Source organism: Pygocentrus nattereri, chromosome 9 (genome assembly GCF_015220715.1).
Source record: "Pygocentrus nattereri isolate fPygNat1 chromosome 9, fPygNat1.pri, whole genome shotgun sequence".
Lineage (NCBI taxonomy): Eukaryota > Metazoa > Chordata > Actinopteri > Characiformes > Serrasalmidae > Pygocentrus > Pygocentrus nattereri.
The window spans coordinates 32,657,131-32,683,585 of record NC_051219.1 but is presented as its reverse complement, the minus strand read 5'-3'; the positions used below and the strand labels follow the sequence as shown (position 1 = coordinate 32,683,585).

The 26,455-nt window shown below is 43.5% G+C and overlaps 1 protein-coding gene across 12 annotated transcripts in view; it reads right to left on the bottom strand.

Annotated features, from left to right (window-relative positions):
- Positions 1–243: 243 nt before the first annotated feature.
- huwe1 (HECT, UBA and WWE domain containing E3 ubiquitin protein ligase 1) overlaps positions 244–26,455 on the bottom strand; it is a 44,877-nt gene continuing 18,665 nt past the window's right edge. For 8 of the 12 annotated variants that reach the window (XM_037541665.1, XM_037541672.1, XM_037541671.1 and 5 more), the window contains exons 33-82: positions 26,129–26,251; positions 25,913–26,008; positions 25,365–25,634; positions 24,879–25,031; positions 22,673–22,800; positions 22,416–22,497; positions 22,149–22,325; positions 21,654–21,807; positions 20,994–21,403; positions 20,614–20,809; positions 20,347–20,514; positions 20,041–20,189; positions 19,849–19,915; positions 19,443–19,666; positions 19,076–19,287; positions 18,706–18,888; positions 18,406–18,578; positions 18,100–18,239; positions 17,887–17,962; positions 17,671–17,769; positions 17,386–17,513; positions 17,110–17,269; positions 16,738–16,966; positions 16,224–16,402; positions 16,041–16,130; positions 15,757–15,917; positions 15,484–15,529; positions 14,402–14,749; positions 13,890–14,100; positions 13,026–13,150; positions 12,701–12,921; positions 12,158–12,552; positions 11,179–11,836; positions 9,217–9,898; positions 8,860–8,951; positions 8,515–8,671; positions 8,278–8,410; positions 7,940–8,142; positions 7,363–7,628; positions 6,524–6,626; positions 5,924–6,073; positions 5,599–5,844; positions 5,395–5,512; positions 5,034–5,174; positions 4,049–4,336; positions 3,812–3,917; positions 2,696–2,813; positions 2,405–2,586; positions 2,008–2,198; positions 244–1,162 (exon numbers count right to left, since the gene is read on the bottom strand). In XM_037541665.1, the coding sequence (XP_037397562.1) occupies positions 1,060–1,162; positions 2,008–2,198; positions 2,405–2,586; positions 2,696–2,813; positions 3,812–3,917; positions 4,049–4,336; positions 5,034–5,174; positions 5,395–5,512; positions 5,599–5,844; positions 5,924–6,073; positions 6,524–6,626; positions 7,363–7,628; positions 7,940–8,142; positions 8,278–8,410; positions 8,515–8,671; positions 8,860–8,951; positions 9,217–9,898; positions 11,179–11,836; positions 12,158–12,552; positions 12,701–12,921; positions 13,026–13,150; positions 13,890–14,100; positions 14,402–14,749; positions 15,484–15,529; positions 15,757–15,917; positions 16,041–16,130; positions 16,224–16,402; positions 16,738–16,966; positions 17,110–17,269; positions 17,386–17,513; positions 17,671–17,769; positions 17,887–17,962; positions 18,100–18,239; positions 18,406–18,578; positions 18,706–18,888; positions 19,076–19,287; positions 19,443–19,666; positions 19,849–19,915; positions 20,041–20,189; positions 20,347–20,514; positions 20,614–20,809; positions 20,994–21,403; positions 21,654–21,807; positions 22,149–22,325; positions 22,416–22,497; positions 22,673–22,800; positions 24,879–25,031; positions 25,365–25,634; positions 25,913–26,008; positions 26,129–26,251 (9,510 nt within the window). In that variant the 3' untranslated portion in view covers positions 244–1,059. The remainder of the gene's footprint in view (positions 1,163–2,007; positions 2,199–2,404; positions 2,587–2,695; positions 2,814–3,811; positions 3,918–4,048; positions 4,337–5,033; positions 5,175–5,394; positions 5,513–5,598; positions 5,845–5,923; positions 6,074–6,523; positions 6,627–7,362; positions 7,629–7,939; positions 8,143–8,277; positions 8,411–8,514; positions 8,672–8,859; positions 8,952–9,216; positions 9,899–11,178; positions 11,837–12,157; positions 12,553–12,700; positions 12,922–13,025; positions 13,151–13,889; positions 14,101–14,401; positions 14,750–15,483; positions 15,530–15,756; positions 15,918–16,040; positions 16,131–16,223; positions 16,403–16,737; positions 16,967–17,109; positions 17,270–17,385; positions 17,514–17,670; positions 17,770–17,886; positions 17,963–18,099; positions 18,240–18,405; positions 18,579–18,705; positions 18,889–19,075; positions 19,288–19,442; positions 19,667–19,848; positions 19,916–20,040; positions 20,190–20,346; positions 20,515–20,613; positions 20,810–20,993; positions 21,404–21,653; positions 21,808–22,148; positions 22,326–22,415; positions 22,498–22,672; positions 22,801–24,878; positions 25,032–25,364; positions 25,635–25,912; positions 26,009–26,128; positions 26,252–26,455) is intronic. The other 4 variants (XM_037541675.1, XM_037541674.1, XM_037541668.1 and 1 more) reach the window with 4 other exon arrangements.

Below are 26,455 nucleotides of genomic sequence, written 5' to 3'. Positions count from 1 at the left end.
ACTGGAGTAACACATACATGCCTCCCGCCTAGCTTCAAGTCTGTCTGAACCCAGTTACCTCAACGTGACCGTGCCGGTTCCACCGGTCACCGCTGTAAACGGCACAGCCACAGAGAAACTTAACACGGTTTTTGATGACCCATGGTGTTTACCTGTAAAGCCCGTCTGTATACTGTAAATTATAGTGTCTGATGCATACCCTCCTTAATTTTTGGCAAAACAACTTTAGCCGACACAACGGACTCTGTTTTATGCATTTATTTATGTAGCAATTTATTCTCTGATTAGCTGCTGAGGGGCTGCTTCAGCAGTCTGATAACCACATGCCGGAAGGCCTGTGGTTCTGTTCAGTCCTTCACCTCCTCTAATTTCTGTGTGATCCTTCCCAAAAATACCACAAAATTTGCCTAAAAATGTCACCCTTTGAAAAGTCCCTGCATGGTTGCAAGTTCATCAAAACTCTAAACTCTCACTCAACTTCCCCCACCCCTCCCCGGGTCCCCCATTTTCAAAGCTAGTGAGGTCACACATTAGCAACAGAGGACAATCAGCGTATTTTCCCCCAAAGGTTTTATAACCATCCTGTTCACGCACACAAACAACCTTCTCCTTATTTTAACAGCCAGAGAAGAACAAAAAAGGATTAAACATAATAAACTCCCAAACCTTCTGTACAGAGAAAACAAACTAAATGGAGAAAATGTCTCTTATATTAGTCCGCGCAAATCCTCCATATTGTCTCTCGGGTCTGCATTTTAATTGGGATGGGAGACACACAAATATACCAAATACAGTTCTGTGTGTCAATGAGAGGCTTTGTGTGTAGTAGGCAAATGTCAATACGTCTGTCTTATGTCTGTCGCTCAGCTGTCCAACTCTGTCTTTAAATGGATTAGAAACAAGTAGGTCTTGGCCATGTCTACAATAGTGTGAATATGCATGTGTGTCATAAGTTAACATTATGTAAGTCTAAATCAGTGTGTGCAACTGTGTGTAACTGTGTGCAGATGTGTGTGTGTAAGGGGGTGGGGGGGGGGGGTTGGGGGTTTAGGAAAGTCTCTAGGCCAGCCCGAAGCCCTCGGAGCACTCCTGAATGGCCAGCAGCAGCATGTGTCTCAACTTCTCGTAGCTCTCGTAGGCTGGGAGATCCAGCTGGTTAAAGCTGTAGAGAGGATAAAGATCAGTCAGACACCAACATTCTAAAGAGAGCTCAAAACATTCAAAAATGAATATTTTACTGAATTCAATTAAAACAAATGCACAACTAAAAGTAGAAAAATGTTAAATTTGATGTTTAAAGCCTCTGCATAATATGTTTAAAGCTTCTGCTCCTAGTATGTTTCAGACCCAGAGTTAGTAATATTATCGCACGGTTTCACTTGTGTAGGTCATTCACTGTTACAGCTTATACATGCAACTTATATGCAAAAACATGCCCATGTACCACCCCCTCACTCTCAAAACAACCACTTTAATTCTAGGATTACAATCACTGTTTTATAACACAGATTTTGGGAATGCTTGATATTTGAGCATCCACTTAAAAGGTTTAGGACATAACAGCCTAAAACATTTTGCTTATTGCAATTATCCATCTTATTTGGTCTTTTTTTTTCATTTTGTATCTGCAGTAGATACATTTACAAACAAGTAAAATCATGAGCAAAATTATAATTTAATTTCAGAGCCCAGCTGACTATCCTACACATCTGTCTCCATCTGTCCCCTCCCATCAACAACTGGCTAAAACTTCCATCTTTCTGTATCTCCCAGTGAACAGTTTCACTTGCGGAATGAACACATCAAGTTTGAGGACACTACATGTTTCAATGAGAATATCTTGACTAATGTTGAATAAACCGAATACTGATGTCAACAAAATGTTGAGCTAGTTCTCTTTACAGCAATGTCAAAATATGGTCCTGGCCTAAAATGTAGTATATAGTCAGAGCTTTTCATTTTTCACTTGTAGTTTTGTAATGTGGACACATTTCAGCAAGTGTTTACCAAGTGTGTGCAGAGGGCAGGCGGTCAGTGGAGCGGTCGTCACGATGAATCTGAAACTTCTGGATACCATTCATGCCCTCTAGCGCAGCAAAGCCCTGCAGAGGCACTTTGGACGTGCCCGTCACAAACTGCAGGAACTTAGCCCGGTCAGCCTGGTCAAAGGAGCGCAGTGCACGCCAGAACCACTGGATCTACACAGGTAAGGACAGAGATTAATATCAAAAGCACTTCTTCATAGGCATTAAAGTACATGGCTGGTAAGAGCAACTGAATATCTTAACTGTGCCCAACAATAATCAAAAAATCATGTGCAGAGACATGCAAAAATAAGCATAGGCTTATAATTAATTTTTAACTGTTTTAAATTTCAAAGTGCTTAGAATCTGTGTACACATACTTGGATAGAGCTGGACTGGTACTTGTGGTACTCGGTGTTGGCCTTGAGGTCGTCAATATCGATAGTGGGCAGGCCCGAGATAAGCAGCTCCAGCTCCTGCTCAGTGAATATGGAGATGAGCCTCTTGGGGATGATCTCATAAAAGCCCTCCAGAAAGGCTGCCAATTGTTTACGAATCGCACCTTCAGAACACAAGAGTGGCACATTAGAACAAATAAAAAAAAACAAACATCTGTAAAATATACTTGGTACCATGTAAGCATATTTGTGTAGTATGACTGTAAAGCTCACCCGTCATCTTCATCTGGCACACCAGATGCACATACTCTTTCTTGTTCTCCTCAGTCACCAGGATGTTGGCCCCATTGGGCTTCAGGTCCCTCACTTCACAAACTCCAAATTCCTGGACCTGATAAAAAACCAGACAGAGTGGTCCTTGTTAGGGTAGTCAATTGATTAAAATCATAAAGCTAGCGTATGCTTTATTCAATAAAGGCTTTTAAGAAAAACTGTAGCTTTCCAGTTTGCTATTGCTTTTGTTAGTTTGATACTTGTTGATTTATTCATAGGTCTCCCAAAAGCACTGTCCAGCACAGTACGCCAAAAGTATTGTCACTGAACAGCTGTATTTGACTAAGCCATATTCGACAAAACATAAGACCAGTTGGGCTTCTGCCTACACTACTACAGATTCGTCTGAGGGTCATACTAGGAAAATGCATTAATGGCATTTAAAATAACTAGCAGCATTAATATTTACCATGATGACAGCCATAGTTATTATGAATTCCGTAACATATGGACAACAAACAGCATCAAACAATTCAATCAAAAAACAGGCACTAAAGATGATATGGGCATAAAAAGTAATAACTAAACATCACTCCCATTTTGAAAGAACTGCACTGGCTATCTTTAAAACATATTTTAATGTACTGCTTCTAGTTTTTAATGCTCAAAATGACAGAGCAAAGCTTACATCGCAGAACATCTGTATGTTCCAACATGTGATCTTAGATCTGCAGATGCTAGCATTCTGCAAATTTCTTACGTAAAATACAGAACGTGGACAATTTTGGTTATTATGCTTGTAAACTGTACAGCTCAATTCCACCCTTTATCAGAATCAAGCTCAGTGCACACAAACATTGGAAAATGTTTAACTTGATGCTTAGTTAAAATTGTCTCTTCTGTATTTCCCTTTATTACATTTGCCCTGTCAATGTCATATGATTTTAAATAAATTCTCTGTTTCTTCTATTACTGTTTTATTTTATTCTATTACTGTTACTATTTTACTGTTTCCAAGTTTTATCACCTGTCTTTAAAGCACTTTGAACTGCTACTGGTATTAAAAGGGCTCTATAAATAAATCAATAAATAAATTGTTTATTATATCTATTATACCTCTGTGCTGAATGTCAGCTCATAGCCCAGTGTGGAAACATCATTCTCTAGTAAGTAGACCAATCCCTGGAAGAAGGGATAATCCTCGCTCTCCATGTCTGTGTACCTGAAAGAAACATCATTAACAAAAGGGTTTAGTCGGAAGACAATAGATACACAGTCTTGGAATAAAGCTGCATCAAAGGAGACTCTACTGTAAGTCTCTTATTTACACTGAAGTGTAATTCCTTTACTCACCTAACACTCTTCCCCAGGATGTGTTTGTAGAAGCTGCGTGTGAAATAACACTCCAGGAGTCTGTTGTCGTAGACAGCCTTGGCCACCACCCGCCCCACAAATTTGAAGTAGCTGAGATGGTTTGGATTGCAGTGAGAGGAGGGGTTGATTGTGTATGTGACTCTGTCTCCTGGTGATGTGCGGAATAACGCGTACATGGGGTTAAACATCTCTCTTGAGATAATCATGTACCACTCTCTTAACAGGCCACCAGCATCTTGCCCCTCCTCTCCTTCAAACACTATGTACCTGAAGAGCACAGGGAGAGACAGTGTGAGTGACAAGTACTCAAAATAAGTGTGGAGGGAAAACAGCTATGGAGGCATAAAGAAGCAACACACAGTTTGTATTAGTGATTTTTCTTGGTTTAAAAAAAAAAAAAAAAAAAATCCATTATGGCTTATCCATTAACTGTTTTGTTTTTACCATTCAAATGTTTTCTGAAGACGTGTTTACACGCACTTAATAATCAGAAAATGTAAAATTTACACAAGTCTGGCAGTAAGGATTTCTACTTTGCAACCAGCCAATAAACTCACATAGGTAGACACGCCAAACATAATGGAAAACTCAAACTTCATGTCATGGCTTTTCATATATACACACACATCGCCAATTTACCAGATGAATATGCTTTGTGTTTGGTTTCATCACTGCTCGAAAAGTGTTTATTGCCATCTTGCGGCATCGCTGCTTGTTTATATCTGGTACCACTGTCTGTTCTTGCGCATGCGCCAAGTAAGAAATCTGATAGAAATCCGAGTAAAGGTATACATGCACTGAGAAATCTGCTTACTGAGCTAAAACCCAGCACTCTTGAGATTTCTTACTCCAATCTAGAAATCTGATTATGGTGTTTATCCGGTGTGCATCTATTTGTGTACACATTAATACAAAAAACAGTCTTGGATTTTGGCTTGGAGCAATGTATCTGTGCATCACTCACAGTCTGTTCTTCATATCTTCTGGGCTCTTGCGGTGCAGTTCTCTGTATGAATCTTCGAAGACATGGTCTCTTCTCACATGAACAGCCATATCCTCTTTCCTCAGACCCTCATCCAGGCGTTCCAGCTCCTGACGGAAATATCTGACAGACAGAAATACCAGTCATATCCTCAGCATACTGGAGAGAACAAGAAAAAGGAGAAAAACAAAACAAACAAACAAAAAAAAAAAAAAAAAAAAAAAACACACACAAGGCAAAACTACAAAGAATAGAATAGAGTAAAAATAAGTGTGAAAGAAGCAAACTAAGAAGAGCAATAGGTAAAGCGCAAACAAAAGAGTATGTGGCAGTTAAGCCTTACTTGCGCTTGACATCAAAGTCGAGAATACGGATGTAGTCCACAAGGACAGCGAAGGGGCCATCTGCCAGGTGAGTGGTGGACTGGCGCAGGATCTGGTTTAGCACTGTTCTGTGAGTCTCTGTTTCAGAAGAGCGATAAGAGAGTGTTCATTTTAACATTAGAAAAAAAATTCTGACTGTCCTGTGGCATGTATTTTGAACTCACCTGCAAAGCGCAAAAACTTCTGTGTGTCTGGAGGCAGGTTGGAAGAGATGTGCATGGAGGAAGGCTCTCGGGAAAAGAAGGGGTCCAAGGAGGAGGGGGTGGCTGGGGTGAGGGGAGCAGGAGACAATGGAGGTGGCTCATCCTTGATGTGCGACAACTGACTCTCTCGAGTGTCCCGCACTGGGGGCTTACTCTCTCGCTCGGTGGCATGAACCAGAAAGAAGGCCTCCACTGCAGGCTGAAGAACTTCAAAAACACACAAAAAAGTATGAATTCAATTGTAAAAATCACAATCAACAGAATATTGATTGTAATATGCAATTACCCAGAACAGCATGTTGGTCATGTGACTCCTCCAGCTCTTTGAGACACTCCCCTAGCATGTCCCACAGTTCGTCCAATAAGAGCTGCTCGCTCAGCAATGGCAACTCGGGCAGTCTCTCCTCCTGCTCCTGCTGAGTGCTGCTCTCCTCACCTGAATACAAAGACAGATTTCTGGGATTCTCTTTAAGGCCTCATAAACCAACAATAACCCTTTAAAGGCCTTAATAACTGAAATGCAATTTTTTAATATAAGGAATAGCACTATAAAGCTCATCAAAACAAATGGGCATTGCTCATATACAGCCTAAGGGCTATTCTCCCAAAACAGCAACATTCTAGTGTTGGCAGCTGGCCTAGTACTCCTCCATAGTAATAATTTAACGAGTCACACTAGCCAGAATGAATTAGAGAGAACATTCTAAAACAGTGTAAATGAGGGGAGAATGTTCTAGAGACTCACACATCATGGCACATCATTCCATCATTCCCTAACAAAACCAAACGCTGAGCTGTTGTGCCATACTTGTGTGAGAGTCTCAAACATTTTCCTAAATTTATGCTCTGGCCTTAAGCCTAGCATTGCAGTACAGTGGAAGCTCACCAATAGGAGCCTGGTCCGGCTCCAGAGGAGAGGGCTGGTCCACATCCATAGGAGAGTCATCTCTCTGCGCTGCTGGAGGCTCTGCCACAGAATGTCCCTCTGACTGAACCAGGAGAGTAAAAGGAGATAAGGTGAGATTTCACACCATCATCTGGAAAAAGTCTGTGTAACGAAGGAATGACTGAAGATTTTTTTCCCTCAAATGACAGAGAACATCTTCAAAGCACAATGAAGAGAGAGCACCATGCATTACAAACAAAGGCAAGTATCAGAAGAGATGGGAGGGGAGCTGAAGCATTGAGCAAAACAGCCACATTCAAATTCATAACACTGAGCCACAGCATGTGCACAAACAAAAGACTGTCAATTTTAAATGCAGAACAATGCAGTGAATCGGTGCTGAAACCACGTGGAACACAGTGGTGGCTGTGATACAAAAGAAGCACAAGTACATGTAGGTGGCCAATTTGGAAAACCATGTCAAATAAGTACAGTGGAAATGTGATGAATATTAGTCTGGGCGGCTCACACCATCACTGAGATTAACCACAAAACACAGTTATTAACAGAGTATTATGTAAAAACAAATGTGTAGCGATTAGTTTGTAAAGTGTAGGTCAAGCAGCGTAAAGAGTTTAAAAAAAAAAAAAAAAAAAAAAAAAAAAAAGCCTAGAGGTCTGTTCTTAAAAACCTGTGTAGTCCGTTCTGAACCATTCACCACATGGTCATGACAACAACACATTACGTCAGTAATACAAGTAGTCTGTGCAAGTGTATGTGGGCACTGGTCAGTAAACATAAGTAGCAGTCTGCTTGCTGTCAGTGCGGCCCATGCTAACCGTGGCAGAGCTGGCTGGGCCGGCGGGGGGGTTGTTGGTTGCAGCAGTGCTTGGGGCATGACCAGCTGCTGCAGACGATCCGGCAGCGACAGCAGCAGTAGCGGCGGCAGCGGCGGAAGAGGACGATGACGAAGTAGGTGGGGGAGCCTGCTGAAGCCGGCGAGCCCGTTGTCCCTCTCTCACCATCTGAATGATGGCATCTGCTTCAGCCTCCAGCTGGCGAACAGCAGCCTGGATACTGCTTGCAGAGCCCAGACTGGTGGAGCCTACAGAACAAAGGGGAGGGGGGTACAATAGTTCAGATCACCACTGTACTACAGATTAAGCGCTTAAAGGAACGGTTACCCAAAAAATCTAACATGTATGTATTCTTGATGTCCAAAATTTGCTTTAGTGTTGGCTCAGATCGACAAGATCAGCACTGCTAAAAAGCATTTACATCTGTCACACAATTTTTTTTTTTCACTTAAAATTATAAAAGGTGATTACAATTTTATGCTGAATTGATTAGCAATATTGATAACAGTTGTAATATTAATACAATTCTACAGACACTCATCCCTAACTTTTCACTCACTCAATCTTCCTGTCTGCTTAGCCTTTTTGTTGGCACGACGCGTGTCCTCCCTTAGCTGGATGATGACCTGCAACACTCGCAGGAAGAACTTCTGCGTGGAGGTCTTGGAGGTAAGTGAGCTCATACAAGGCAGCTGGAGTTCTCGGCCACCCAGAGTACGCTTCTGAGCTGCCACAATCACCACACTTTCTGAGCCGTCAAACCTGCAGGGAAATGAAGACCATCAGTAATGCAAAACTAACTGACACATGGTGAACACTACAATGTGGTTACTTTTATCAAGTTAAGGAAAATATTGTTTTGTTCCAGAAAGTAGAGGATCAGAGAGCTATGCTCACCTGCTGGTCATCGTGCCCTTGAGGCGAGCGGAGAGAGAGGGGTCCTCATGAGCGGCTTCTGGAGACTGGGCATCTGCCCGTGCTCTCCGCTGCTGCTCCAGGTTATACTCCCGCAACTCCGCCAGTAAAGTGCCTGTAGACACACAGACACACGATAATTAAGGTAACAGAAGAAAAAATAAATATTGAAACAAAATTACAAGTAAAAACCCCATTGAAAAGGAGTGATTTACTGACCAATTTGTTTGCAGAGCGTGTAGCCAAGGTGGCGGGCCCCGCTGAGCAGCAGTCTGAGCACAGTGTCCCGGGTCTGGCTGTCCCCTCTGGACAACTGCAGAAGTATGTTGGCTGCATCCTCCAAGCCCTCCTCTGAACATGAGTGGGATGTCAGCACCTGGTAGAGAGAACACACACACACACACACACACACACACACACACACACACACACACACACACACACACACACACACACACACACACACACACAGGGTCTCTTAAATCAACTTTTGGTGCTGGGTCAGAGGGGTCTGGTAAACCAGACATAAAGATTATGTATGTGCATGTGTAAAATGTTACACACCTCTACAGAGAGCTGCAGCTGTTTTTCTGTTAGTCCAGTGGAGGCCAGCTTGGCATCACTGTCTGTGCTACTCACTGCTGTCTTCTGTTTGCCTGCATCAGTAACATGGTTGCATTCATTATGTATTACCTTGACCATCACATCACATTTCATTTCATAATATGCATTATGGGCACCTACATTTTAAATAAATAAATAAATAAATAAATTTTTTTTTTTTGGAGCAATTCAACACAATGCCTCTATACATAACATACAAAAGACGCAGTGCTGCTCACACTTTCAATACAGAGCACTTTCAGTGTCAGTATTAACTCATTTATAAAACATCATCCAGACTAAAACTCAGCTCCCTACCAGCAGTGATGCCTGTAGCTACAGTAGATGTGGTGGTGGCTGCAGCAGTAGCAGTAGAGACGGGCTGAGATTGTGCCACAACTGTCCCAACAGCCGTGCTCTGGGTACCTGCTGTACCCCCTGCCCCGGTAGTGGCCTGGGCAGCAGGGACTGCAGGGACAGCAGTGGGGGCCTGAGGCACGGGGTGGCCAGCTGGCACCTCTGTAGCCTTGTTGTCAGGTAGGGCAATGGAGATGAGAGAGAGTAGTCGCAGGAGCTTTTCAGTAAGCAGGGAACTGCGACGGATCACTGGGTGCGACAGCATGTTCATCAGCTGGCCTAACGGTGAGGCTTCTAGACTTAACTGGGCCCCATCGCCCTCTGCAGATGCCCCCAAAGGCACAGTCTTCATGGAGGCCTTGCCTTTACGACTGACATTCATGTTGTCCAGCTTTACCAGTAGGTCCCAGAAATCAGTGGAGATGCCCAGGGACTGCGGTGTGACTGAACAGGAACTGAAGGAGTTGTGGGTGGAGGAAGGGGTGCTGGGAGTGCCAGAGGGGTTGTTCTGGCTGGCACTGCCTGGCCTGCAGCCTCCTCCAGCTGCAGAAGCAGAGCTGCCACACAGGCGAGAGTCTAGCTCAGAGGAGGAAGACGACTGGGGGTCCTTACAGCGCTGTTGTGTGAAGTGGCTGGGGAACACCTACAGAAGAGAGGAGAGGAGGTTAAAATAATAAATAAAAATACAATACGACACAATACAATAACACCCATACCCCAGACATGAACTGAACATGAACACTTTTCCCCAACTCAACTTGGGATTCTTTCAAACAAACTATATTTACTGAAAACATTACAAAGACAACACATCAAATTTTAGAAAGTGAGAATTTATAATTTTTTTTTTTTTATTTGATGCCAGCAAGTTCCAAAAAAGTTGGGATGGGACATGTTTACCACTTTGTTGCCTCTTCATTTAAACAACACATTGTAAGCATTTAGAGACCAATTGCTGTTAAAATCAAATATTTTTCTATTCTTGTTTGATGTAGAATTTCAGCTGCTCAACTTTTCAAGATTCCCTTGGTCGTTTTTTTGTGTCATAATGCAGCAAAATGTTTTCCCTGGGTGTCAGATCTGGACTGCAGACATGCCAGTTTTTATATTCTTAATTCATTTACAACCTAATGCATTTACAGCTGGAGTGTTTCTAGATACTGTTAATGGTTTCATCTTTGCGTGGTAGAGTTTTAACTCACATTGGTGAATGCAGCAACGATCTGTGTTCATGAAGAATGGTTTTCAAAAGTGTTCCTGTGCCAAAGCAGTGATTGTCCTTTGCATACAGAGATTTCTCTGGAACTTTGAATCTTTTAATAAAATTTTGTACTGTGGGAACATTGTTCTTGAGTTGTCGCACTATTTGCCTGCCCAATCTTTTACAAAGTGGTGAAGCTCTCCTCATCTTTACTTCTGATTTTTTTTTACATCCAGTCACTGACCCAGGTCTTTTCTTTCAGCATTACACAACTTTACCAGTCTTTTGTTGCCCCCGTCCCAGCTTTTCTAAAATGTGTTGCTGGCGTCAAATTCAAAATGGGCATATATTTTTCAAAAAACAATTTCTCAATTTCAACATCTGATACGTCATCTTCGTACTATTTTCAATTAAATTTAGGGTTTGAAGGATTTGCACCAATTTTTCACAATGACTACTACAATAACCTACTAATTAATGGTTTAGTTAAATAATGTAATTGTTATGCTTTCATGTTCAACTTACAGTAATTAAATTCAAATCACTTAAAATTTCCATCTGTGGGGATGCAGTGCACTATGTACAAAGCATTACATAGTGCTTAAAAAAAAAAAAAAAAAAAAAAAAAGTAAATGATACATCAACATTTGGACAAATGTTGATGCATCAGTCACGCTGCAATAATCTGTCACAGACCAATAACGGAATACAGCAACTCTAACCTTGGCCAGCTGAATGAGTGTATCCAGTACGTGTCGACAGACGACAGGGGCAGCTTGCGGGTGGATATGAACTGTAGATCCTCCTCCTGAGCAGCCAACTCCTCCAGCTCCTGACACTCCACTACCGAGACCTGCTGAGCCTATGGCTCCCCCTGTTGAGTGCCTGTCTGCATGTTTGCGGCCCGATGCCCGCTGGATCTGGAAAATGTTGGTCCTACAGCCCAGTGCCGCATCCATGGACACAGAGAGCCATGACAGCTGGCTGGAGCTGCGAGATTCCACTCTGTTCAGGAGTTCAAGGGAGGAGGAGGAGGATGAGGAAGAGGCCATGCAGGCCTGTGAGGAAGAGGAGGAGCTCTTGCTTCCACTGGATGAACCTTGACCCAGTGCACGCTTGCCTCTTGCCTCATCTAGCCGGGCTGTCTCCAGGCAGAGCTCGCTCTCGCTGCTGCGCTGGAGGATGGAGAGCAGGCTCCGGATTACCCAGCCACGTGTCTGTGAATGGTAGCATAGGTTCCGCAGCACACGATGTAGTCTGCTGGTGTTCAGCTTAGGTTCGTCCACAAACAGCAGCACTAAGAGACAAGACAGCGCCTCATGGTCCAAGAGGAGACGTCCTCTAAGCCGCAAGAGGGAGTCCACATTGGAGCTGGAGGGGCTACACATACAACACCCAAAAATGTATTATTTTGCAAGGAATTTACACAAGATGACCAACTTACTGACAAAGGATAAACATTTATAATTGCAGGAATGGTTAAAATAACATTTCTATGAAATATAGAGCAGCTAGAATATAAGGTAACTGCAACAAACTGTATGGCTCATCTGATTTATCTTAAAACTGATTTAACATACTAGCAGTCGACCAACAAAACAAGAACAGAGTTAATTTGCACTGTACAAATCTGTTAAATTGTTTACACCCTCATTATCAACTCATCTAAAACCACTTTCACCATCTTTTCTAAACACTGACCGGCTGTGGTTGGCGCTGCCCCCCATCTGGAAGGTTCCTCCTCTTTGCACAGCCAAGCGTGAGTACTGCACACCGCGGTTGCCTCCCAGGCGGCTAGTGAAGGCAGGAGAACGCAGAATTGCAGAAAGCGCAGAAGAGGAGCTGTGTCCGAAGAGTCGCTCGTGCATCAGCTGCCTCTGCCGGGCCTCCTGCTCTCTGCGCAGTGCTGCAGCTTCAGCCGCAATGTCTGGGGGCATTACTGCCAGCACACTGTCTTCCATGTCTTCCAGAACAGAGCGCCGCAGCTCAGATGGTAGCGTCTGGATGAAAGTGACAGGGTCCAGAGGCTGGTCTCCTTGAGGGGGCTGCTGGGACAGTTCTCGCCGCTGCTGCTCTGCCCGCTGCTGAGCTAGCACCTGGGCAGATAAAAGGGCACTTTGCTCAGTCAGTCATAGATACTTAACCCATATTGGCCCTCAGACAAGTTTCATGTATCTGGGATTACATAATATGGATGACATTCTGTTTTGAGGATAACAGGTTAATATATGCACGATTTCTCACCTCCTCCTGAATGGCTGGTGGTAGTGCAGCCAGAAATTCAGGGCTGACCTCAGTGACCCCAGGGCCTCCCCCTAACACAGGAGCCGCTGCGGTGGACATTGAGGATACGGAGGGGCGAGAGGGGGGTCTGATCCCTAACTGGTTCTGCAGCACCTCCCGACGGATATCCTCAGGCAAAGCAGCCAGGAAAGACGGATCCACACCTTCTGGCAGACTGATGCCTATAAGCACAGAAGCAAATTAGAAATGTATTAGAGAAAGAACGGATGCTGTAGTGGTAGAGTACGATTCATAATACAGCCATCGCCATCTGTTGGACACTTGCCAGCAAGCGGGTCATCCTCTTCATTGCTGGTGGATGGGAGTGGCTCCTCCTGGATAGCCTGAGACTGGCTATCCGCACTGTCACTCCGTGGCATGGTCTCACCAGGGGAGGACACGGAGGTGGACCTATCAGGGTCAGAAGGTGTCAGACTCATCTTAGTAAGACAACAGTTGCAAAACTAACAATTTAAACTTCACCACCTAAACCTAGTCATACAAATACAGCATTAAACATGAACACTTCAACATTTCTTCAGTAGCTGCTCCTTCTTCTCGATTTTAAACATGCCATTTCTACCAAAGCCTGTTTATATCCAGAATATTTCCACAATAGTTTCATTTTAACCATCTGAGATTGCAAAGAAAAAAATGTGTTTGGAAAGTACCTTGCACAAGGTTTTGGTAGCAAGTCACTCAAACAAAACTTGACAAACAAACAAACAAACAAAAAAAAAAAACTAGCCAAAATAGACCAAAATAGCCACACATTCACATTTGACATGTCAGAAACACAAGCTTGGCTGATATTACAACCTTATTTTCCAACTTAATGCAGCTCTAAAGCGTAGACATGTAAGGTTGTTGCACACTGTGGATAATGCCTATTTATACAAACTTCCACAACAGCAGAGTAAACAGAACATAAAAACAAAGGATCTGAAATGAACTAGGCGTAATTTTGCTGATACCTGTTTCATTATAATATGGACATACCTAAATCTAATACCACCAACAGTAAATAAATAAATAAAAATTATAAATAAAAAAAAAAGATCAAAACATCTGAAAATGTATTTTTTTTTATTTTGAATGATCTATTTTAAGACTTTTTTAGGCTCCATGGGAACCCTGATATAGGACTTACCCTGTATCTGCATCTGTCTGCCTATCGGTGAGGCCACTGTCACCACTTCCTGACAGTTCTTGAGACATGTGATTGGGCTGTGCTGAGTTAGGGGCAGGTTCCTCCTGTGTTGCAGAGGCAGGGCTGCTAGTATCCATAGGTGACCCCTCTAGTTGCGACACACCCACTGGCACAGGCTCAGAACTCTCCGCTATATCTGGGCTGAGAGAGGCTGAGAAAGAGGACAAGAGTGTGTTCAATAAAGAGGCACTTAAGACATGCAGACCAGGTACACACTGAAGGATATTACAAAATAATACATGCAGTAGTTGCATGTAGAATGCAGTAGGATATAAAACGGTCTCCTTGTAAATCACTATGGATGAATGATTAAATATTAATTAGATACTAATGAATAAATGATTAAAGATAAAACTATTAAGCCTAACAATAAAAGCTTTAAAAGGAAAATCCAGATTTCCAACTTGAACGCAAAGTAAAATGTTTTCATAGTTTTTAAAAGTTAAATCTACCTTCCCTGACTGCATCCAACGCTCCTCCTCCTCTCTCACCAATAGTGGGGGCAGGAGACATTTCCATCTGGGAGGCTTCCGCTTCACAATTCAGCCGATCAGGTGCTGAGAGCTGAGGTACAGCCCCTGCCAGCGTTGCAAGTGAATCAGCATGTGAGTCAGCCAGCAGCAGCTCTGCAATTGGCTGATGCACTTGCTGATTAATTGCTGTCTCCAGTGAGACAAGGGCCTGCTCATGTGGGGCAGTAGGGGTAACCTCTCCTGAAGGGGGTGCCGTTAGGAAGCCCTCAGAGGCGCAGGGAGGGTCTAGACAGGATGACACGCCACCCTGGGCCTGCTCTCCTTCTGCTTGTAGAAACAAAACAATGTAAGAGTGGAACATTCAAAAGGTGAGATTTTATTTACATGCGATGAGAATTTTTAATCAAATTTGTTAAATGGCAAACATTCAGGTTGTGGCTCAAGGGCTGCAATGTGGAAGGCAGTAAGTTGTATAGTTATCTCCTTCAAGGGCCGCACTATCCTGATCCCCAACAACACAACTTACTACCTCACCACAGCACAGTCATTACCTATTCTTATTGGTTTAAACAGCCAAACAGCCAGCCACGAAATTCAAATACACAATAACCAGCAGTAACACTTGAGTATAAAAATCAGCCAGAGACAACAATTTAGAATGCAATATATTTATATCTAGCTCTTGCATAGTTCCAAGTCTTGACCAGCACAATTTAAAAAGAAATCGAAAAAAAAAAAAGAAAAAAAAAAAAAAAAAAAGTCTTTCTCCAGGAAAAGTCATCCTGCTGTCATGCAGCTGCCGTGGGAAAGACAGTAGACTGTATAGTTATCTCCCAGATCTGGTGTGATCCTAAAACTATACAAACTACTACCTCAGCCCACAGCACGCAGTAGAACACTCTCCAGGCACGCAGGTCCTTCACATCATCCCCTTAAAGTTGCAAGTAGGCTAAATCAATGGAAAAAGACTGAGGAGTAAACAAGACATGGTATAAAGTAGTAAAACTTTAGAGGGGAAACCTCATTTACATAGATGTGCAGAAAAAGAGTCATTCCAGTACCTGCCGAGTTATCTCCACTTCCGTTGACAGTTCCTATTGCAGTGCTCTGTCGCAGACAAAGAGAGCAAAATGTAATTCAGCCGCCAAGCCTCAAACTGTAATGTTCATGACATGAGACCACAGGAGTATCTGGGCCTGGGTGTCATCCATGCCCAGTCTGTGATTAATTATTGATCTACTTTAACACTGTAGACCACACTCTGTCTGTCCCTCTAAGAGCCTGTCTACCTCTCAGCCAACAGTGCCCTCTTTTGTCTCCCTCAGTCTCCATACCTGCAGTGTCTGCTCCCTGTTCTCCTCTCCAGCAGAGGTACTTCTCTCATTCTGCTTGGCCTCTTCCTCTTCCGCAAGTTGCCTCCTCCTCTTCTCCCTGCGCTCCTCTAGCTCCTCATCACGCAGGCTCTCCAAGTGCTGCAAAATGGGCACCTTAACCACTGACACACATAAAAAGTGTGAAGTTAGATACTGTTTGAGAGAGACACAGCCTACAAACTTTGACAAATTATAATATTTTCTTTCTTTGCTACAACAAAAACAGCATCTGTTGGAAGTCCTACCTGCAACACAATCATGCATGCTCTCTGCATCCAAAACTTTACACTCATCTGTCCATCTAGTTAAGGCTGTAGGAATACTTGAAAGGGTGCCTGCAAACAAAAACAGGGAAAAACATTTAAGTTCCATCTTGAAGAGGTGCAGTATTTTATATCCACAACAGGTGCTCTCCTGCTCCAACTCACCAGCCTGACCTCCACTGCTGCTCTGCTCATGGAAGAAGTCATCCAGAAGTTCGTCATCAGAGCGAGCTATGATGTGTACATCTTCGTTGCCAACGAGGAGCCGGGCACGGCCACGAGACTGTAATGGTAGGGAGCTGGAGAGCTGCAAGATGTCTGCTGCTGCACTGGGGCCTAGTAGCCTGAGCAGAAAAGACTTATTCAGAACTAATTCAGAAGAACATACATATTTTTTTCATGTAAAATTGTTTACATTTGCCGTTCCTTCAAATCTAGCAAATCAAAGGCAGATCCCCACAGTGTTGCTAGTAAAAGAAAGTCCTGTACACAACAACCACAACCACAACCACAACCACAACAACCACCACCACCACAACAACCACAACAACCACAACAACCACAACAACAACAACAACAACAACAACAACAACAACAACCACAACAACTTTATTATTATTATCAACTTTTATTGTCCAGGTCCAACTGTCACAACACAGAGGGAGAAGAACTATCCTACCTCTGAAGAATGAGTGGGGGGTTGGGCTGGCGGTTGCCTGGGTAGTGCACATGGATGGTGTGGCCAGTGTTAGCTGTAAGCTGGCGGAGTGTGCGCTGGCTGCGGCCCATGCCCTGAGCCAGCCGGCTGCTGGTGCCTGCTCCTCCCAGGGTGAGAGAACCGTGGTCAGCGTGGCGCACCATCAGAGGGTGGGAGCTAGGAATGTTTCCTGGAGAGGGAGGGATGTCAGCTGAAAGAACACAGTGAAAACAGGCACATTAAAAAACATCAGGGAAACAACCATTAAGGGACCCAATTCCCAAAATGGGCAACCAATAACAAAAATTACTAACAATGGCTTATAAATTCTTATTATATGAATAAATTACTTACCAGAATTTGAGAACATATTGTCAAATTCTATAATGAGGTCTTCATCTCTATCAAATCTCTCAAATCGTATGTGTGGGGCAGCATTAATATCAGGGAAATCCTCATCCAATTCCATTTCTGAGCCCTCATCATCATCATCTTCGTCCCCCTCTTCATCATCCTAAATATAAGCAAGAAGAGATTTTTTAGCAAGCAAGCAGACACAAACAAAATCAACAAATACACCAGGAACAACAAATTACACAACTTCACCATGTTTACCACTTCAGCTTTTACCTGATCTTCTTCCTCTTCTTCCTCCTCTTCCTCTTCCTCATCCTGGCTGTCTTCATCCTCATTACTGCCACTGGAATCTTCCTCTTGAGTGTGCTCCTCATCCTCTGGCTCCAGGATGTTCATAGAATCTAAACAGAGAACATACAGAAATGAGCAAATGCTGGAACTGAATTTCTGGTGCCACTACATCCAAACTGTAAACACAATCTGAGTACAAAAATTATGTCTATACTTCAAAGAAGTCAATGAGGTGAATAGGTTAACTGTGTTAAAAATCTGTCCAACCTTCTCTGTTGGCCTGCAAAGTGGAAGCTTGGCTCATGTTGGAAGGAGCTTCATCCATCAGCACATCCTCTTGAGATTCATCTTCCCCTGAACGTCCGACTGTGTGTGGGGGGGGGGGGGCAAAAACAAACAAACAAAAAAAAAACACCCATTTAGTAATAGCTATGCATCTATACTAGTTAGCCTGATTCACCCTCTCTCTTCTGGGGAGCTTACCAATGATGGTACTATTGACTGTTCCAGCATCTCTTTCTAAAAGTTCATCTATCAAATCCACCAACTCATTCTCCACCTACAAAAACAAAAACAAACAATAAACCATGCTGGGAATCAAACAGCAGTAGGTATCTCACTTTAACAAGCAGAATGATTTTTATCAGCAGCTGCCATAAAATCTCATCTAAGGCTACATAATAAAGACACTGTTACCTGCATTGCCTGTGTGCTGAGCACCTCTGGCTGGCCAGCAATGACCACCGTGTCCCCTTCTGCCTCTCCATCCATCAGATCACCATCTGTGCCCTGGCCCCGGTGACGATTCTCAACAGGCTCTGCCTCACCTGGCTCTCCTGAGGCAGACAATGCAAGTTATTACACACTATCACCCCTAGCAGTCATAGACCCCTGCTTTCCCTTAAAGTTAGAGAGCAGCTGGTATACTTTGTTAGTAAAAATAAAAAATTCTAGAAGTTACTTTGGTCACACAGTTGCAATATAAGCCAGCAGAAGTGCTACCTTGGTCCTGTGTGTTGCTGTTGCTGTCCCGGGCTGTGCCCACAGGGTCATGTTCTGTCTTGTTCTTGCTAGAGCCTCCTTTTCCCCCAAACAAACTGCTGGGCTGGTTGACAATCCGAGACAGTGTCTCTAGAGGCTTAAGTGCAGCATTTACAGTGTTTGCCATGTTGGGACTGCAAGAAAGTCATGCAAACAACAGTCTAAGTGGAATAAACAGAAAAAGATGCATCTATACCAGCATCAGAGTGTGCAAGCAAAGAACGGACAGTATCCATATACATTCAATGTATGAGACAGTACCTAGACAAGTCAAGACTGTGAGGCACACGGGCAAGATCGTTGACCAGGCCTTTCTTCAGGAAAAGGCGGATGATGTTGTTCATGCCATTGTGCTGTGTCTTGGCAGTGGCTGTACTGTAGAAGCTGGAGGTGGAGGGGCATGACTCCATAATGGTGCTGATGATGCACATTACTGCCTGCAACCTAAACATGAAAAAGCAAGTCAAGTTACAATAAAGAAAGCAAGCTGGAATCAGAGAAAAAAGAAAGCAGAAAAAAGACTCAGTTTTATTTACATGCAATGAACCATGCATTTACAAAAAACATGCTGTAGGAGTTCAGTTTTCCTCAGTACTATGCAGGTTAGAAGTCTGCTTGAAACTGGACTTACCGCGCATGCTTCTCTGCGCCCTCTGCCATAGCCAGTGCCCGGCTCAGAGCAGCCTTCACCTCATTTACCAGGGCCACCTGGGCATCAGTTCCAGTGCCAGCAGCCGCCAGGCTGGCCAGGAAGAGGCGTGCCAGAGCAGGGGTGTCCTTGTCTTCTGAGTTCTGGGTGTGGGGGAGTAGGTGATCCAACACAAAGGCCAGCACACTGCAGTCCTGCATGTGCACACACACGCACCCAAAAACACAAGTTTATTGAAAAAGCACATACAAATCAGAATAAGGTCAAATATATTAAGATGTGCATGTGTTTAATATGCAGGCAAACAATTTGCACAGCTCTGGCAGTAATATGCCCCTAACTGGCCCACCTCCTTAATGAGCTCCGACTGTCCAGCTGTGTAGCTGTAGGAGGCAATGAGTGTGGCTATGCCCACATAGGAGCGCACTAGCTCTGCCAGCAGCCTCAGGATAGTGGATGTTGGCATCAGGGGCTTGCTGGCCTTGGCCTTCGCTGCTCGGCTCTCCTCCGAGGACGCCCCCCTTTCACCTTCTTGCTCCTTCTTCTCTTCCCGCATCTCCTCAGGGGTTGAGGCTAGAGAAGAGAGCAGAAAAATGAGAAAGAGATAGCAAGGAGACAAAAACATAAGAGTTTTAAGGTTAGAGTCTGACACAGAGGGCAAGTATATTAAAATATTTTACTATTTTAGACATTTTTGTGTGTGTGTGTGTGTGTGTGTGTGTGTGTGTGTGTGTGTGTGTGTGTGTAGTTCTCACCCTCGCCTTGAGGTGTTCCTGACTGGGAAGACTCTGCGACAGCACCATCTGCAGCAAACACCTGAGTCTGAGGAAACAACAGCTGATCAACAACAGCTTATTTTTTGCATTCTGAGGTCACAGCGTAATCCCAAAATCCTTATGCACATGTTCTGAATCCTATGAATTTCGTGTGCTCCCACATAAACTTACATTTATGTGAAAGGCAGACTGCGAGTCAAAGTCACTTCCTTGGCGTGTGAGTCTGTATTGTTGGTAGACATCATCCCCAACATCCTGCAGAATCTGACACAGATCCTGACTGCCAGGCACTGCCACCAGACGCTCCTCTCCTCTGTCTGCTGCATACAGACACGCATACAGAACAGAAAAGGGCAGAAAGGGGAGACAGAGAGACAAATATGAAGAAAAAAAAAAAAATGTTAATCACATATTCTGTCAGCGTCCCAAATAAAGGACAAAAACCGTCCTCGTATGACTAGGCATCCATGACCTTACCTTCCTCAGGAGCATGGTATGCTGCTAGGGCATTCAACATGTCGTATATGACCTCTTTAATGGTGTCTGGGATAGGTGGCAGCGGAGACAGCTTCAGAGGCGTAGTCTTTACCAACTGTACTGCATTTGGACCCTTGATTCTGAAGTTCTCAAACTCGTCATCAGAAGCTAGGGGATGGAAAATAGATACAATATTGTCTTTAAAATGGTTTCCCCAATAAGAGGAAAAATAAATAAATACATAATTTAATAAATATTATCTATTACCTGTTCCAGCACCTCTTGGGGCTGGCAGGGCAATCCGGACGCAGCTGTTAGCAGTTTCTGTAAAGCACTCAGGATTACGACAGGCCGCTGGGCCCAGCACACGCAGAATGTAGTTGATCTCACGTGAGCCCAGACTACCTGACACCACTCCTGAAGTTGTACTCCCTGCCCCACTGGTAACCGCAGACCGCACCACCTGATACAGAAAGAATAAAGAGCGGTAAAAATAAATGAGACGCAGTACAGTTTTTGTCAACAGTGACACTAATGAAAAGCAGAATCCTGGAACTAGAGCGAGAGAAAGAAAGAAAGAAAAAAAAAAACAACAAAAAAAAAAAACACTGAATTATATCTCTCAAATGGGCAAATGAGCCAAGCACCTTCTCCATGGTATGGCGCAGCGTTGCTGGGTCCTCAATGATGTGGCGGAAGAGCAGAGTGATAAGTGGCGTGAAGCCATTGAAGCCAGAACTCTGCGTGAGGCCCAGGATCATGCGTGTGCTCTTGAGCTCGGCGAACATCATGGCATAGTGGTGTGTGCGTGTAAGGCGCAGGCACAGACGCAACGTAGCGTGCAGAGTGTCCGGGTCCACAGGGACACTGATCATGCTAACACATGCACGGATCAGAACTGTAGTCATTTCCTCCGACAGGCCCTGCACTACAATGCCACCAGAGCCAGAGGACGAGTCCTGAGAAGCAGCAGAGAGGGTGGGGGCAGATGTGGAAGACTCCTTCTGATCTGCCTCTTCTTTAGGGGGAGCCATCTCCACAGTAACAGATGCAGTGTCTGTGAGGAAAATGGAAGAGATTTGTTTTTCCTTTCTTTACCATGACTGCATGAAGAGAACACCCCTACAGCTTTAGCAGTAAAGAATTCAGTTTTGTTAGGACAGCTAAATTCAATTCAATTCAAGTTTATTTATATAGCGCTTTTTACAACAAGGTTGTCACAAAGCAGCTTTACAGAAAAACAGGTCCACGCCTCTTATGAGCATCACCACAGTGAAGCCAAAAAAGGCAGTAGTGCTCGTCTTCACCTGTGTCTGTCTGGGTCTCCTCAGTCTTGGCTCTCTGCTCCCCTTCCTCTCGCTCAGTCTCAGCCGCACTGCCGGATTTAGTGGGCTTGGGAGTGCGTGGCACTCTCTGCACAGTCAACATCACAGGCCTCCTGTTCCCAGTCTCCTCATTCACCTGTACGACACATGGCAAAAAAAGGAAGGCAAAAGACACGTTTTAAAAACAGGAAAGGATGCAAGACAACACTTGATACAGGAGCTGGCAATGACTGAATTAATGTTTCATACTGTGATGACTGTAAATGTGAAGTGTTTCAGAGTTGAGCAGGCTCCATAAAATGTTTGTTTACAGAGATCATGCATCTAATCTTTAAGCAATGCCCACCAGGGGTTGCACACACACATCCACTCTGTAAATGTTTCAGTAGCAGGCACAAACTGGAGATGAAAATTTCTGTAAAAGGTCTGAAGGCAGATCAGCTCCATTAATATCCCCAATATCTGACCTATGGTTACCTGCACCATGGTGTTGAACTGTACAGTGTATCTCCTCCGTCCTGCAGTGAAGCGGACGCTGGTCTCTCCTGCCCTCCAGGCAGAGTCTATTGTGCTGTTATTACTAGCACTGTAGCTGCACCAGCGACCAGAACGGTCATCAAACCAGCGCCAATTATTCCCGTTAGGCTGCAGGTACTGATGAGGGTGGAAAAACATTAACATTAATTTACAATGCTAATGTCATTTAAATACTTTGAAACCAACTCTCATTTTGTTTGTACAAACCTTGTTCATTTGGGCTCTTCGTTTGGAGGACACAGCCATTTTCTCATAAAAGTCAATGAGCAGGAGCACTGGAGTGATCCATCTACACAGGGAAGAATATTGTAAAAGTTCCATCTAGTCAATATTCACCTACTGGAACAGAACTAAAGAGGGAAACGTATAGTCATTGCTTCTTTAGCTATAAAGGCCTGAGCTGGCAGTATGTCTCTTTCTCTGTGACTAGTCTTTGCCACAGGCACAAGGCGGCTGGCACTCACTTGGGTGTCTGAATGTCTTTCTGCTCCTTGGCAGCTTGCAGACAAGGCTGAACCACCTCCAGAAGCTTAATCAGCACAGTCAGAACACCACTGCTCTCCACAATCCGTGCACATGATAGCTTCAACTCCTGCAACACACACACACACACACACACACACACACAAAAAAGGTTTGATGCAGTACACCCGAACAGTGGGAGGTAATCCAATTCTTGGATGCATCGCGGCACATAAAATACAAACAACACTTAGAATGGCGGTCGGACCGTCTGCGGTGGCAAATATAAATACAAAAGGATGAGCGAGAAATCCGACCGGCACTCTCTGCATTCAAAGCTAGGTTACATCAGTAGTCAACAAGCCAAATCCATTTTGTTCTTTTAACTAAAAACTAAACACTATGGAAGCCACAAAATTGTGCCCAATGTGTCTCAGTATGTGCTAATGTGAACAAAAACACAGACTTACTTCGATCTGCTTTAAGCTTTGGCTATAGCTGCTTTCCTCCCCATCACCAGCAGGAAATTTTTCTTAAAAAGTTGAAAGTTTTCTTGCAAAATGTCTCTCTGCGTTTGACTGTTTTACAAGACTGAAGTCAGCTTCTTATTTGAATTTTCCAGTTCCACCATAAATTCTCCCTGAGGTGCCAGGATGTAAATGCAGCACCATTTAAGGTGGAACGGGAAAAATCTAAAGAGAAGCAGACTTCAACTTTGCAACTTTAGGTGTTTGACAGCTTCTCGTTATAAATTCTATGCATCAGGAAACCAACTGCAGTGCATATAAATGCAAATCACTCCATGTCTCCAAATGTTCATCTGAAATCTCTCTCTACCTTTTTGTTAGCTACTAGCTAGGTAAGATTGTGTGCGTTGCCAGCTATGTGACTTGCACTCAGCACACCGTCCTTTAGGGTAGGGGATGATTCTTAGATGCATCGCAATGCAGACATGAATGATTCTGAATCAATTCACAAAATGTCAAAATTAAATTAATTAATAATGTAATGTTGATGGAACGCAAAAGGCAGAACTTTGTAAAGTGCCAAAGTGCAGTGCCCAGAGAATCTGTGGCGGCACACTACATTAAAAACAAGTGCAGGGGTCGACAACACAAATGTTATTTTGTCTTTAACAAAAATCAAACCACCTTGGGAGCCACAACATTTTGACTCCATTTTACTATCTTGGCTGTACATGCGTTTCATAGGATGTGCTAATGTCCTAGCGTAGGCTAAAAAATACACAAACAAAAACGCAGACTTACTTTGCTCTGCTTTAGCTCAGCTGTATCACCAGCTGGAAACTCTTCCACAAAAGTAGAACAGTTTCCTTGTAAAATGTCTCTCAATGTTCTACTTCTTACGAGGCTGAAGTCAATTTCTCGCTCTGCAGCTTCTTAAATGGTGCCTGAGGCACCAGAATGGAACTACTGCACCATTCAAGGTGGAACAGGAAAATTCAAACAAGATGCTGGAGAACGAGAAACTGACTTCAATTTCTTGTGTTCTTTTTTTAGGTGTTTGACAGTTTCTCATTGCAGATTAAACCCATCAGTACACCAACTGGAATGCTTATAAATGCAAATAAGTACATGCTGCAAACCAGAGGACCATGTCAAAGCTTCCATCCAGATTGGAAGAGAATTACAAACTCTTTTGCTACTTTTACGGCCAAGGGCTTGCATCCATTCTCAGTCTTTGAGAATCAGGGATTTGTGCCATGTTGTACACATTGGAGCTGAGATGCAGTGTACAGTCTTGAAGTTATTTTACTGACACAACACCCAATCTCTACAAGACCAAAACAGAAGTTATGGAATCATTAAAGAAAATGGATATAATAACTAATCTGCTGCGTGGACATCCACTGCCACAGAATTTTTTTTTCACTGTAACTGTATTTTATCACAGAGTGGCAGCCTGTGTCTCATGCACTCCAAACAAGAGCAGTGAATGAGAGCCTTCCAGTTGACTTGCCACATCGCTTCTATTTGTTTTATTAATGAAAGACATTGGAAGTAAATTCACTATGGATAATTACAAATACTTTGCTTTAAACTGCCAAGTTGTCACACAGTGAGAAAAAAGATGCATCAATAATCGTTTTATAAATCGCATCGCATCCCTCAATCGTAATCGAATCATGAGGTGCCTAGAGATTCCCACCCCTACTACAGAAGGCCTAGAACATGCATCAACACATACCTCAAACAGCAAAGTCAATAGCAGAATGCGGGTAGCAAGGGTGGAGGCCTGGGGCAGGGTCACCATCTGCCTAGTCCACTCAGACACAGTTTTAGTGTCACTGGTTGTAAGTGGCACAGCAGCTTTTATCAGCACATCAGCAGCATCCCACACCTACAGCATATACATACAGAACATTGGAACATTGTGCTTTCCTGTGAGTTAGACTAAGTCAAGGGTACATTATTTCAATGAACCCTCCTTTTAAAAGCTAATGCAAAAATTTATTTTTTGCCTTTACCAATTTACTAATTTTCTGTATTTAATTTACTTTACCAATTTATTATTTTTTTTGTTAATAATGAACTTCAGAATGCTGTTGCGTTTTTTTTTTTTTTTACATGTTAAAAAAAAACAAAACATGGTTAAACAGCTAAAGATGTGTATTTGTCATTCCGTTTCTGTCACAAAACCAGATTAAAGATGGAGAGGGGAACACCAACTCACCTGGTTCACAACTTGGCGGAGGATTAGGTCTCGGTACTCAGGGCCATTTCTCTTGATAGCGGTCATGAGCAGGTCACAGAGGCGGTAAACTGTGTCAGGCAACTCATCCAGCAGATGGAAGCAACCTGGCAGCATGGTGTCAGTGAAGGCATGGAGCTCAGCATTGTCCAGTGGTTCAGCCTCCAGAAAACGCTCCAAACAGCGAGCCTCCTCTTCCTCAGCTCTTTCTCGTGCTCTTCTCTCCTCCTCCTCACGCCTGCGTGCAGCCTCCTGATAACATGCAAACAAAGCAACATGACTACCCATGAGACTGCATTGCTCAAATCCATGAAATTGTTGACACAAGTCACATATCACCATGAAATGTGTGTTCATGTGTGTTTGAGGCATGTGCACCCATTATATTATACAATATAGACCCCAACTACAAAATATTAACTATTTAAAAAAAAAAAAAAAAAAAAAAACCTCTAAAATGTTAAATGAACAAGTACAGCTCATTATTAGTGTGTATGCACACATACATGTCTGTATGTCTATCTGCCCACCTCAGGAGAGTCTGAGCGTTGCTCCATGCTGACTTCTTGACCCAGAGACATGGCGATGGCCCTCATCATCTGGTCCTCTTCAGACATGGTGAATTCCTTCAGTGACACAACCCACAGTGACTAATCTTAACCTTACATGCATGTGTATATGTACCTATGGTTTGTCTGTGTGAAACAACTGCAAACTCTCAGTAAAACTGCGTGATGGTGTCTTACCCTAACAGCAGCACTGAGGAGTGGTGGTGGGTGGGTAAGCAGGTACTCTGTGGCCTGCTCCATGGTTGTGGTGTTGAGCAATGCCTCCATGGCATGCTCTCTGGAGAAGCCCATGTCCATTAGCTGGACAGAGGACAGAGGGTCAGAACTTTGGGAAATGTCCTATACTAGCTAAGGCTCTGTTCAAGTGCAAAGAACCAGAGAACACGACTTGATCTGTTTAGGCTGATGCTGCATATAGGTCAGATTTAAATTATACTGTGAGCAGTAATAATAAAAATAAATAAATAAATAAATTAAAAAAAAAAAAAAAACACCCCAACAACA